This window comes from Littorina saxatilis, linkage group LG1 (assembly GCF_037325665.1).
Source record: "Littorina saxatilis isolate snail1 linkage group LG1, US_GU_Lsax_2.0, whole genome shotgun sequence".
Taxonomy (NCBI): Eukaryota; Metazoa; Mollusca; class Gastropoda; order Littorinimorpha; family Littorinidae; genus Littorina; species Littorina saxatilis.
The window spans coordinates 106,722,427-106,736,823 of record NC_090245.1 but is presented as its reverse complement, the minus strand read 5'-3'; the positions used below and the strand labels follow the sequence as shown (position 1 = coordinate 106,736,823).

The 14,397-nt window shown below is 40.1% G+C and overlaps 2 protein-coding genes across 3 annotated transcripts in view; both read left to right on the top strand.

The window, feature by feature from the left end:
* LOC138949121 (uncharacterized) overlaps positions 1 to 12,555 on the top strand; it is a 13,350-nt gene extending 795 nt beyond the window's left edge. The window contains exons 2-4 of the mRNA XM_070320882.1: positions 8,422 to 8,560; positions 9,928 to 10,025; positions 11,498 to 12,555. Of these exons, the coding sequence (XP_070176983.1) occupies positions 8,451 to 8,560; positions 9,928 to 10,025; positions 11,498 to 11,829 (540 nt within the window). The 5' untranslated portion in view covers positions 8,422 to 8,450 and the 3' untranslated portion in view covers positions 11,830 to 12,555. The remainder of the gene's footprint in view (positions 1 to 8,421; positions 8,561 to 9,927; positions 10,026 to 11,497) is intronic.
* LOC138949233 (uncharacterized) overlaps positions 1 to 14,397 on the top strand; it is a 60,883-nt gene that overhangs the window by 11,033 nt on the left and 35,453 nt on the right. The window lies entirely within an intron of this gene.

The window sequence follows — 14,397 nt, the reverse complement described above, 5'->3', positions numbered from 1 at the left end:
TTACCGATTGTCCGTATGTTCATGGAAACCTTCGGGTTTGCATAACAGTTTGTATAGGGCTAAGAAGTTAGCCCTAACATTTTCAATCCTGTTTGATTGCACTTCGCCTCCCGAGGTGATCGTAGTGTTTCGGCACTCGGTTACATCTTTTCAAGTGTTCTTCCATTCTCTTTTTCTCGTCTGGTGATGCCAGTTCGCCACTAGCTCTGTCGCTGCGCGAGACCCCACACAATGCATGAACCGCTCAGACACAAACTTGCCGATCGGCGAATCACAGGGGCTTGAATCAAAGCGCCGATTGGTCGAAGTATCCTATTCCTAGTGTATTGTCTCTGCTTCGACAGAATATCTGACACCACTCGCTACAGTCAGTCCCTCATCAGAGAACGCGCTGTTGCCGAAATACAAAATATTCCCTCTTCGTTTTTCCCTTACTGGCAGATGTCCATGTTAGCTCAGCTGTTAGCGATCAGCGCTGCTGAGCTTGAGGTCGTCGGCTCGACCCCTGCCATCGTCTTTCTTTTCTTTTTTTTCAATCTGTTAGTGTTTAACTTCTTTCTTTTTCTTCTAAAATCGCCTTTCATTTTCATTTGCTCTATTTAGAATTCTACTTTATTCAAAAGCATGTTGATGATCGAACTTGTTTGTTTGTTTGTTCGTTCATGGGCTGAAACTCCCACGGCTTTTACGTGTATGACCGTTTTACCCCGCCATTTAGGCAGCCATACGCCGCTTTCGGAGGAAGCATGCTGGGTATTTTCGTGTTTCTATAACCCACTGAACTCTGACATGGATTACAGGATTTTTTTCGTGCGCACTTGGTCTTGTGCTTGCGTGTACACACGGGGGTGTTCGGACACCGAGGAGAGTCTGCACACAAAGTTGACTCTGAGAAATAAATCTCTCGCCGAACGTGGGGACGAACTCACGCTGACAGCGGCCAACTGGATACAAATCCAGCGCGCTACCGACTGAGCTACATCCCCGCCCCTGATGATCGAACTGATATTGAAAGAACAAAGTAAGTGAGACACGAGGCACAGTTCTTCCGCAAACCAAGCTGCAACGTAAAGTACTGGTTTCGAGGCTAGAAGCAGCATTAGTTGACAAAACGTATGCAGTACTCACTGAAATGAACATGGAAAAACAGCAATTTGTTATACAAAAATAAACAAAAGTTCACAGGCACAAACTGATGCATCATTGCATACAAACTCTTTAAAACCATGACTCTCCTCGTTCACATTCGTCTTTTTAATTCCGCATTCCTGCCTTGTCCCGAAAACAGCACAAGAACAAATGTCCACACGACAAATACAATCATAATGTACAGTACATATACGTCATGTTCTATCAATGATATGGTAGAACCGTAAGAAGCAATATTTAGTTAATTGACATTTGTATGTGAATGCGGCACTGATGCAGAAACAGTCGACCATTATTTCTTTGAATGCCCAAAATATTTGCAAGAACGCCAGGATACCATTTATACTATTCAGAGTCTTTTTATTTATACTGTCATATTATAAGAAGGGGATATGAATGCAAGTTAGCTTGAAACCATTCTTTCTTTCTTTATTTGGTGTTTAACGTCGTTTTCAACCATTCAAGGTTATATCGCGACGGCTTGAAACCATTAATATATTTAAAACCATTCAGGAATTGGTTAGACTAACTTGCCGGTTTGGACAAAATTAGAGAAACTCAGAATCTCTCTCTCTCTCATTCTCCGGTTTAAATACCTGTTCCTAAATGCGTTTTTCTTGGTCGGAATAATAACTGATTATTATTTTTAACGCATACTTAATTTTTCAAATATGTTTCCGTTCTCTGTTGTTGTTGTTTTTTTTTGTTTTTTTGTGTTTGTTTCTCTCTCTCTCCTAAATTTGGATGATATTTTGTTTTGAAATGACCGACTGTTTTTGCATATTGTGTAAGTATTTGACTGTCTGCAATGTTCCTATCTATGATTGTAAGTTTATGTTGAAAGCAACACCATACGCCGTAGGCTTGTTGTTGTTTTCACTTCATGTCAATTTTAACTTCATGAACATATGTAATACATGACTAAAACATTGTTTTAAACCAACCGTACGAAGCACATTATTCGATCATCTCTCAAATTCTATCTGCGCTGAGTCAGTCACAGCTCCGCTTACCTCTGCCAACAATCTCAAGCCGTACCGTACCAAACATAATAGCGTCTATGCAACCAATCACAATGTCCAGAATAGAATTGTATCTCATTGGTCAATTAAAGCGCATCACATATGAGCGTGTGTGCCAACCTTGTGACGTAGACTCTTCTGGAACGCCGCCATCGAGGCACTGAGTGCTGCTGCCTGGAGGTTTTCTGCCAACACTTTAAAACTTGTCTTAATAATAGAAGTAGGTTTATAAGTGTACCTTGCTTTGCTTAACGTTGAACTTCACTGTTTTCTCTACAATCTTTATAAATTACCGTACTGTCTTTAACTTTAAAACTATATATATGTATATAAATAAGCAAACCACACAAGATTACAGTTATTGTTTATATCATGATAAGGCCTAAAAAAAAAATAGGTGTGGTTACGGAAACCCGACCTACCCTATTTTTGGGGGCCGACCCTATAACTTGTTATTACATTTGTCAAAAAAATACCCAAAACAACAAGTAAACGAGTGCAGAAAACGCAATGAAAGCGAAAGCGCCCGAGTCGCACACTTATTTCCCTGTCAAGTAGGTTTAATTTGTACACATTAGAAAAAAAAGTAAAAGAAAAAAAAAGTGATTGCCTACCTTCCTACCCTATTTTTTTGGGCTATGTTACCGTAACCACACCTATTATTTTTTGGGGCCTAATATAACAGCACACACATACAATTACACACTAAGGACTATTCAACTATAGTCTACTAATTACATGTATTACAGTGGAGAGTTTGTTTATCAAACCAGCCCGTTTAGCTTGGTCACACTCCTATCACAATTCTTTTCCCCTTAAACTGATAACGCCTACATTGGGACTCTTTGCGCAGATAACGTGACCCTGGCATACGAAAGATTCCGTTTCCAGTCCCGTGAGATTGATATAACTGAACTTAATTTCTGCATATTTTGACATCGCTGCAACCTGATTGTGCTGTGCGTTTGATACTAAAAACAACCTTCAACCTTCAAGCTCAGCTCATACTCAGTCTTCTTGAACAAAAAACATTTGAATAAAACCAAGGCGACACAGTTATGATCAGACGGGCGTAATGGCTTGGTGGTAAGACGCCGGCCTCCAAAGCAGAAGGTCGTGGGTTCGAATCCCAGCCGCGCCTGGTGGGTTAAGGTGGAGATGTTTCCGATCTCCCAGGTCAACTTATGTGCAGACCTGCTAGTGCCTTATCCTCCTTCATGTGTACACGCAAGTACAAGACCAAGTGCGCACGGAAAATATCCTGTAATCCATGTCAGAGTTCCGTGGAATATAGAAACACGATAATACCCAGAAAGCGGCGTATGGCTGCCTAAATAGCGGGGTAAAAACGGTCATACACGTAAAATTTCACTCGTGCAAAAACACGTGTACGTGGGAGTTTCAGAGAAGCCGAAAACAATGAACAAGAACTTCTCCAAGAGGGTCTCGCGACGCACTAAACCTAAAGATCTTGCAAAACTTCCAAAAGTCCATCTTTTCTGGAGTCTGGGGACCGTCTGAGCAGCGTGTCTGTGTGAATTGAAGGAAAGAAAGGAAACAAACGAAAGAACAACTTAAACAAGGACACGTACAAAGAGATAGGGGAGAGAGAGGGAGAGAGAGAGAGAGAGAGAGAGAGAGAGAGAGAGAGAGAGAAGCAAAGGAACATGTATTTTACTGGATGCCACTTTATCCCGAGCATGTAGCTTTGGTCTAATCAGACAAGTATATTTAAAGGCACAGTAAGCCTCCCGTAAACCATCACAGATACTGTCAGGCTTTTACACACAGTACAAACACCCTTTCATTTACACACTCACCGCTTGAGAACATCCTAGGTGCCCTCCCTAAAGAGCGAGCAATTTTCAAAGAATTTATTTTTGCGTGGTTTATCTTACCCCTGAGCCATCGTGAACCCGTGTGATCCAGTTTCCTTTTTTCACAATGTAGTCGTCAGTTTGTGATTTGAATGCGACTCGCTGTAAGCTTATCTGCAATAGCACGTTATTATGAATCTAAACGAAACAAACGGCTGCGATTCGCAAGAACTCTAGCGATGGCTTTTGACTGTTCAGAGGAACTGGCGATAGGCATAACTGTCGTCTGCTACGAGAACCACGACCTTGCGTGAGCATGCTTCCGGGCTTTTCTTTTTTCAAACTTTCAAAACTTCGAATTGTACTGATCTTGTCTTGATGAAAAAAGATTTCTTTTAGATTTAAAAATGTTTGTGTAACACGCTGTCAATTTATTATTTATTTTAAAAGTTAGGTTTAGCGCTAAAACGCACCACGGTCCGATTTTGTTTTCAGACAATCCGCAAATTTAATTCTTTGAAAATTGCTCGCTCTTTACGTAGGGCACCTAGGATGTTCCCGTTCGGTGAGCGTTCAAATGGAGGGGTGTTTGCACTGTGTGTAAAAGCCTGACAGTATCTGTGATGGTTTACGGGAGGCGTACTGTGCCTTTAAGGTGCAGCAGTCTGGCCCGAGTAATAACTTGCAAAATTCCAGACCTGCTTTCTTCACATTTTTAGTTGAGCTGCCTTTCTAAGAAACAGAATATGAAACTTGATCCTCGCTAGTGTTTGTTTGGAAATTGAGTAACCAGAAAGAACAAAGAACGCCTGGTCAAGTCCTCAGCGAGTTGAGTAAGGAAGAATTAGTGTTCCTAAAATTGTGAAATATGTCAGCGAGCGTCAAGACGCTTGCGACTGTTCTTTGTGGTGTTTGCTTGTTCGTTTCGTGCCACGGCAATGGTGAGTCCGCTCTGAGTTTGCAACATTTAAATTATGTGATCAATATTGGACAAGACAAGACAGACGGATCTACAGATCTTTTCCAGAAAAAAGAATTGATACTTTTATTGTGTTTGCGTGGGAATAAAGTTTAACAAGTCGCGTAAGGCGAAAATACAATATTTAGTCAAGTAGCTGTCGAACTCACAGAATGAAACTGAACGCAATGCCATTTTTCAGCAAGACCGTATACTCGTAGCATCGTCAGTCCACCGCTCATGGCAAAGGCAGTGAAATTGACAAGAAGAGCGGGGTAGTAGTTGCGCTAAGAAGGATAGCACGCTTTTCTGTACCTCTCTTTGTTTTAACTTTCTGAGCGTGTTTTTAATCCAAACATATCATATCTATATGTTTTTGGAATCAGGAACCGACAAGGAATAAGATGAAAGTGTTTTTAAATTGATTTCGAAAATTTAATTTTGATAATAATTTTTATATATTTAATTTTCAGAGCTTGTTTTTAATCCGAATATAACATATTTATATGTTTTTGGAATCAGCAAATGATGGAGAATAAGATAAACGTAAATTTGGATCGTTTTATAAATTTTTATTTTTTTTTACAATTTTCAGATTTTTAATGACCAAAGTCATTCATTAATTTTTAAGCCACCAAGCTGAAATGCAATACCGAAGTCCGGGCTTCGTCGAAGATTACTTGACCAAAATTTCAACCAATTTGGTTGAAAAATGAGGGCGTGACAGTGCCGCCTCAACTTTCACGAAAAGCCGGATATGACGTCATCAAAGACATTTATCAAAAAAATGAAAAAAACCTTCGGGGATTTCATACCCAGGAACTCTCATGTCAAATTTCATAAAGATCGGTCCAGTAGTTTAGTCTGAATCGCTCTACACACACACACACACACACACAGACACACACACACACACACACGCACATACACCACGACCCTCGTTTCGATTCCCCCTCGATGTTAAAATATTTAGTCAAAACTTGACTAAATATAAAAATGAAGTTAAAAAACAAAGGATTACTGTACTCACCAATACAAAGACGACACAAGACTGTATTTGTATTGGTGAGTACAGTAATCCTTTGTTTTTTTAACTTTGTTCATCTTACCACAGTCACTTCGTTGTTTAGCTTTAAAAACGAAGAAAATCGGTCAAAAGATGGTTTTGAAATTTTTCATTTTTCAGCTCCTGTATGCGTATGCTCCTAAAACTGTCGCAGAACATCATTATAAAGTCTCGATCACGCAAATGACGTCCCATTATGACTTCATCTTACTAAGCGTATAAATGGCCTCCCTCTCTCTCTTGATAGTGGTCACAGTGATGTGTGTAAGTACATTGCTGTGTGTGTGTGTGTGTGTGTGTGTGTGTGTGTGTGTGTGTGCGTGTGTGCGTGCGTGCGTGCGTGCGTGTGTGCGAGCGTGCGTGCATGTGTGTGTGTGTGTGTGTGTGTGTGTGTGTGTGTGTGTGTGTGTGTGTGTGTGTGTGATGATGAAGAATACGATGCAATCAATTTTGAATTTGTTTGCGACAATTTCATTTTAATGACAACTTTAATTAGCAAACTCGTTAGTTAATTCTTAAGCCTCCACGCTGAAATGCAATACCAAAGTCTGGGCATTGTCGAAGATTACTTGACCAAAATGTCAACTAATTTGGTTGACAAATGAGGGCGTGACAGTGCCGCCTCAAGTTTCACTAATTGCCGTATATGACGTCATCGAAGACATTTATATGAAAAAAGAAAACATGGTCTGTGGATATCATACCCAGGAACTCTCATGTGAAGTTTCATGAAGATCGGTCCAGAAGTTTTCTGGGAACTGATCTACACACACACACACACACACACACACACACACACACACACATACACACAACGACCCTCGTCTCGCTTCCCCCTCTATACCGGCACGGTTGGCCTAGTGATCGGGAGGTCGTGGGTTCGAACCCCGGCCGGGTCATACCTAAGACCTTAAAATTGGCAATCTAGTGGCTGCTCCGCCTGGCGTCTGGCATTATGGGGTTAGTGCTAGGACTGGTTGGTCCGGTGTCAGAATAATGTGACTGGGTGAGACATGAAGCCTGTGCTGCGACTTCTGTCTTGTGTGTGGCGCACGTTATATGTCAAAGCAGCACCGCCCTGATATGGCCCTTCGTGGTCGGTTGGGCGTTAAGCAAACAAACAAACAAACAAAATTCCCCCTCTATGTTAAAACATTTAGTCAAAACTGGACTAAATGTAACAAGTCGCGTAAGGCGAAAATACAATATTTAGTCAAGTAGCTGTCGAACTCACAGAATGAAAATTGAAGCCAATAAAATTTGAGTTGAGTTGAGTTGAGTTGAGTTGAACGCAATGCCATTTTTCAGCAAGACCGTATACTCGTAGCATCGTCAGTCCACCGCTCATGGCAAAGGCAGTGAAATTGACAAGAAGAGCGGGGTAGTAGTTGCGCTAAGAAGGATAGCACGCTTTTCTGTACCTCTCTTTGTTTTAACTTTCTGAGCGTGTTTTTAATCCAAACATATCATATCTATATGTTTTTGGAATCAGGAACCGACAAGGAATAAGATGAAAGTGTTTTTAAATTGATTTCGACAATTTAATTTTGATAATAATTTTTATATATTTAATTTTCAGAGCTTGTTTTTAATCCGAATATAACATATTTATAGGTTTTTGGAATCAGCAAATGATGGAAAATAAGATAAACGTAAATTTGGATCGTTTTATAAATTTGTATTTTTTTTTACAATTTTCAGATTTTTAATGACCAAAGTCATTAATTAATTTTTTAACCACCAAGCTGAAATGCAATACCGAAGTCCGGGCTTCGTCGAAGATTACTTGACCAAAATTTGAACCAATTTGGTTGAAAAATGAGGGCGTGACAGTGCCGCCTCAACTTTCACGAAAAGCCGGATATGACGTCATCAAAGACATTTATCAAAAAAATGAAAAAAACCTTCGGGGATTTCATACCCAGGAACTCTCATGTCAAATTTCATAAAGATCGGTCCAGTAGTTTAGTCTGAATCGCTCTACACACACACACAGACACACACACACACACACACACGCACACACACACACACGCACACACACACGCACATACACCACGACCCTCGTTTTGATTCCCCCTCTATGTTAAAACATTTAGTCAAAACTTGACTAAATGTAAAAAGCACAGTTGCAGATGTAAACAAACATGAACAGCCGGAGGTAGTGGAGCGGGAGACAATCAAGCAAGCATAATAAATGATTATTGTCTTTTCATTTTCCTACACACACACACACACACACACACACACACACACACACACACACACACACACACACACACACACACACACACACACTTACTAAACTTTGATCACTCTCTTCGATGTTGAACTGAACTCTACTACTTTCCTTTTCTTCTGGAACTATTGCCGTTCGAGTTAATTCCTTTCGATATTTTTGATGAACAGGTTCTGCGTCCACAGATACACACTACATCATGCTCTTGGCATTTGTTGCCAGCAACACTGCTCTCCTTGCAATGGTTGTGATCGTAATCGTCATCGCCGGGATCTGCATCTATGGAAAACGGGAGAGGGAGCTAATTTGGTGAGACGGTTGGTAGACAACATTAGATTGTGTTTTCACACTACGTGTTCTACTGTTGTTTTAGTTTGACTTTATTGCTTTTAGATTTTGTGTTTGTTTGATGTCGTTTTTTGTTACATTTAGTCAAGTTTTGACTAAATGTTTTAACGTAGAGGGGGGAATCGACACGAGGGTCGTGGTGTATGTGCGTGTGTGTGTGTGTGTGTGTGTGTGTCTGTCTGTCTGTGTGTGACGTGTGTGTAGAGCGATTCAGACTAAACTACTGGACCGATCTTTATGAAATTTGACATGAGAGTTCCTGGGTATGATATCCTCACACATTTTTTTCATTTTTTGGATAAATGTCTTTTATGACGTCATATCCGGCTTTTCGTAAAAGTTGAGGCAGCACTGTCACGCTCTCATTTTTCAACCAAATTGGTTGAAATTTTGGTCAAGTAATCTTCGACGAAGCCCGGACTTCGGTATTGCATTTCAGCTTGGTGGCTTAAAAATTAATTAATGACTTTGGTTATTAAAAATCTGAAAATTGTAAAAAAAAAAATTTTTTATAAAACGATCCAAATTTACGTTCATCTTATTCTCCATCATTTGCTGATTCCAAAAGCATATAAATATGTTATATTTGGATTAACAACAAGCTCTGAAAATTAAATATATAAAAATTATTATCAAAATTGTTTTTTCGAAATCAATTTAAAAACACTTTCATCTTATTCCTTGTCGGTTCCTGATTCCAAAAACATATAGATATGATATGTTTGGATTAAAAACACGCTCAGAAAGTTAAAACGAAGAGAGGTACAGAAAAGCGTGCTATCCTTCTCAGCGCAACGAATACCCCGCTCTTCTTGTCAATTCCACTGGCACTGCCTTTGCCACGGGCGGTGGAGTGACGATGCTACGAGTATACGGTCTTGCTGCGTTGCGTTGCGTTCAGTTTCATTCTGTGAGTTCGACAGCTACTTGACTAAATGTTGTATTTTCGCCTTACGCGACTTGTTTTGTTTTTTGTTTGTTAGTTAGTTTGTTTTCTTGTGGTATTTATGTTTTTGGTATTTGTCACGTTCGAATATACTTGTAACAGACTGCTATCATAGCAGGTACGGCAAGGTTACCAAATAATAAGGTCAACGCTACTTTGAATCTCATACCTTGTGAACACTTCCAATTATCACACATCGTTTCGTTTTGACACGATGAAGACCCCAGGGTTGAAACTGTCGTCTTCTTCGTATAAACGCGAGTACAGTATTTTTAGTCATTTGCTTTTTCTGTACCTATCTTTTTTTTTCTTTCTTTTTTTAATGAAGGAATCTTCGACAATTTTCACTTTGGAGTCAATTCTATACTGTTGTCTTTCTCAGGGTTGATCTTGAGGGTAGAGAATCCTTGAGAGAAAAGAATAGGGCTTCAGACCACGTGGTACCACGGGGCGGCTACGTCGCAAAAGACGTCACTTCTGGTGAGTCTTGCATTCTTGCAGTCTTGCAGGTGTTTATGTTTCTGTGACCCACACTCCCATGTAATGTCCTTACAACTAAAAGGTCATTGGATTCTGAGTACAAGTTCATACATTTGTGCACGTACTACAACCTTCTTGATGTGATTGTTTCTGTGGGTTGTATGTGTATCGTGTGTTTGTTAGTGTGTGTGTGTGTGTGTATGTGTGTGTGTGGAGGGTGTGTGTGTGTGTGTGTGTGTGTGTGTGTGTGTGTGTGTGTGTGTGTGTGTGTGTGTGTGTGTGTGTGTGTGTGTGTGTGTGTGTTTGTTTACGTGCTAGTGTGATTGTCTGTGTGCGTGCGTGCGTGCGTGCGTGCGTGTGTGTGTGTGTGTGTGTGTGTGTGTTTGTTTACGTGCTAGTGTGATTGTCTGTGTGCGTGCGTGCGTGCGTGCGTGCGCGCGCGCGTGTGTGTGTGTGTGTGTGTGTGTGTGTGTGTGTGTACATGCTTACTGCATGTTCATACCGCATGTTTACAGTCGATATGGTGGAAAGAACCCAAACTATAGCTTCAGTGACCATGCAGTCACTAGAAGTCAAAGCCTGTCAGAGCGGCTCTGATACAAATTGAAATGTAACAAGAAGGCGTCTCTATCGAAGATGGATTCTGTTCAGTCGTGTCATTGTCTTCAGAAAAGTATGCATGATGACACGAAAACACGGCGATGTTAATGATAAACAGATGACATTGTTGAACTAGACTGTGTATGTATAACTTTCGCGCCTGACAGAAATTGTAAGCATATCACTCTCTCCAATAGCAAAGGCGAAAGCATTCGATTCGATTCCTGGCCGCACACAAAAATCTTGTCTTTCCCTTTGCCCTATCCATTCCACCAGGATGAAGATGAGTACTTCTTCGCACGAAGCAAGGCAGCTCCGTTACGTAAAAAAGCGTATTCGGGTCGGAAAACGTTCTGTTGAGCGCATGGCGAGCTAAAACGAAACGCGCAGATATTTCAGGGGTACAATACGTTAGTTGGCCTGCTAAAATGTGTAAATATTAAATTCTGTCACAGCAGTACAACGAATTTTCCGTTGGCTCCTTGTAACTCCAAAAAGCCACTGTCAAAATCTGCGTATTGGAAGTTCAAAGAAGGGAGGCTACGGCAGCACAGGAAAGAAGACGTGAACTCCTTTACAAACCAAAACCCGAAAGAAGCTGACATTTTCAGCAGTTTGCTTCCCAGCGAGCGAAACGTTTGGAGACCACAAGAAAGATGGAGAGAAAAACATTTACACAATTAAATCCAAAAAAGGTGGCCCAATCGCTGAAAAGGGAAGCTTAGTGTGGGTAAATCCCTTCTCAGTGAAACTGAGAGAGGGCAGGGAACAAAGAAGAAGAAAATATAGTTGGGTTTGTTTTACTCTCAAAGTGTGTTTGTCTTGTTTAACTTACTAAGCTATGTTTCCATGTCTTTATTGAATCTTTGCAGAGCCCGGCGGAGCGGACAACGCCAAGGAGGCAGAGAACTATGACGTGGTGGGAGACGTGGACCACTCAGGAAGTTACACCAATATCCACCCAGTCATCAACACAACCAGATCGATGGGGCCAGAGGAAGAGACTGCGGGTAAAAAGAAAAGGAAGAGAGACCGGAAGGAGGGAGACAGGAGGAGGGAGGGAGACAGGAGGGAGGAAGAGAGGAGGGAGAAGAAGAAGACCTCGGAGCAGATGGAGCTGAACGTCAGCTCTACCACCACTACTTCCGGTCACGTGGACGGCGACGATCCCTACGAGTTGTACGAGAACTGGAGTGCCCCTTGAATGACTCAATCTTTGTTGCTGAAGGTGTGCAGTTAATGACTCCATTTGGGTTTTTTAAATCCGTGGCTGTAAGACTCTCTATTAATCAAGCTCTCTTTAAAGGCACAGTAAGCCTCCCGTAAGCCATCACAGACACTGTCAGGCTTTTACACACAGTACAAACACCCTTTTATTTAAACACTCACCGCTTGAGAACATCCTAGGTGCCCTCCGTAAAGAGCGAGCAATTGTCAAAGAATTTATTTTTGTGTGGTTTATCTTACCCCTGAGCCATCGTGAACCCGTGTGATCCTTTTTCCTTTTTTTTCACAATTTAGTCGTCTGTGATTTCAATGCGACACGCTGTATAAACGTATCTGCAATAGCACGTTATTGTGTAGCTCTGAATCTAAAACGCAACAAACGGCTGCGAGTCACACGAACTGAGCGGTGGCGGTTGACCGTTCAAAGGAACTGGCGCTATGCAGAACCATCGTCTGCTACGCGAAACACGTTTTGCGTGACACGTTTCCGAGCTTTTCTTTTTTCAAACTTTCAAAACTTCGAATTATACTGATCTTGTATTGATGAAAAAAGAATTCTTTTATGATTTAAGAATGTTTGTGTAACAAGCTGTCAATTTATTATTTAGATTTTAAAAGTTAGGTCTAGCACCAAAACGAGGCGTCCGATTGTGGTACTGAACAATCCGGCTGGCCACACAATGATAAATTATTTGAAAATTGCTTGCTCTTTACGTAGGGCACCTAGGATGTTCTCAAGCGGTGAGTGTTTAAACAGGGTGTTTGTACTGTGTGTAAAAGCCTGGCAGTGTCTGTGATGGTTTACGGGAGGCTGACTGTGCCATTAAAGACCTTGATTTATTTTTACAAGATCAAATATGAGAATATGTCATGAAGGGGCACAACTCTGTTGTCGACCCGTGGCTCGTTTTCTGTTATACACTAGCCAAAAAACATTTCTGTTTGTTTCATTCCGACAATAAAGTTTGATTGAATTGAATTGAATTGAATTGAGAATAACAAAGGGACGTAAGCGCTCTGAGCACTGACAGCAGTAAATGAGAGCCAAGTGGAAACCTTTTCTTCGTATCTACTTTACTAAGACACATTGAACAAGCACTCCACTTCTTTTTCTCAATGTGTTGGGTGGTGTTTCTAGTTTTAACACATGTTCTTCTCACATTGTTGGTAAATGCACTTCTATTTGAAGACTTTTTTTCTATTCACACTTCATTCGTCAGAATTTATCACTGACGTCTGAATAAAGGGAAGGTGTGCTGGAACCTGGTAGCTTTTTAAAAATACACATAATTCACAAACTCGCTAAATATCGTACATATTGATAATAGAAATAAGACACCTGGGAACTTGATAATGTAAATATCTTGCATACATTATGCATACTTCATAAAATGTTATGGTTCAGGAAATTCACAGAGATGTAAGCCTGTGTGTGTGTGTGTGTGTGTGTGTGTGTGTGTGTGTGTGTGTGTGTGTGTGTGTGTGTGTGTGTGTGTGTTTGTGTGTGGGTGTGTTTGTGTGTGTGTGTGCGTGTGTGTGTGTGTGTGTGTTTGTTTGGGTTTTTTTTTTTTTTTTTTTTTTTTTTTTTTTTTTTTTTTGCCAAGCACATCATTTTGGGGCTGTTAATGAATAACATGCATCCGTCCACTCACAATATATTTTCTTTCATCCTTCAACATTTACCACTCAAAAAGTATATAGTATCAAAATTAATGAAAAACTTTTTTCTTACTTGTACCCTTAGACAATTTTCCTTGGTTGCCCCAAGATTGTGTTACTATTTGCTTAGACCATAGCTTTTTTTTTCTTTTTTTTTCTGATGAAATATGTATTTAAAATGCATATCATTATAATTATACACACACAAAAAACACAGTATGACATCCACTATATACATCTTGGTGTAACTTTGGGTCCGTATCTAGAAATGAGAAGAGAAAGAGAAAAAAATAAAGGAAATAAGAATAGAAAAATAAAAGAGATAAAAAAGAGGAATAAAAGTCATAATTTTATATTTCTGATCTGCAATTGCTTTTCGAATAAAACAAAGAGAGGCATTGAAGCCTTTGTTTTTTTATAAATACTTATGCACATTTTAGCAACCAAAATTATACGGTTCAATTCTTTCAACAAAGTTGCTTGCATTTTTCGATTTTTAACACCAAACATAATTTCGTGCACTGTTAACTCTATTTGTTTATCCAGATGTACCCAAATATAAAATTCTATCTGTTTCCAAAACTCAATCACCACTGGGCAAAAGAGAAAAAAGTGTTCTATATAATCAACGCTATTACTACAATATGAACAGACATTGTCCTCCACAACTTTCATTTTACATAACATAATGTTTGTGGGATAAATATTGTGAAGTAATTTGCATTGTAATACACGCAACCTTGTTTCTTTAACCGATTCAAAACTAGTCAGCCAATCTTTCTTATCAATTTCATAATTAAATTTCCTCCTCCAAAAGCCAATTGCACAAGGTTCAACAACTTTCATCCTTACTAATTCTTTTCTAAACTGTTGTGCGCTATGTACT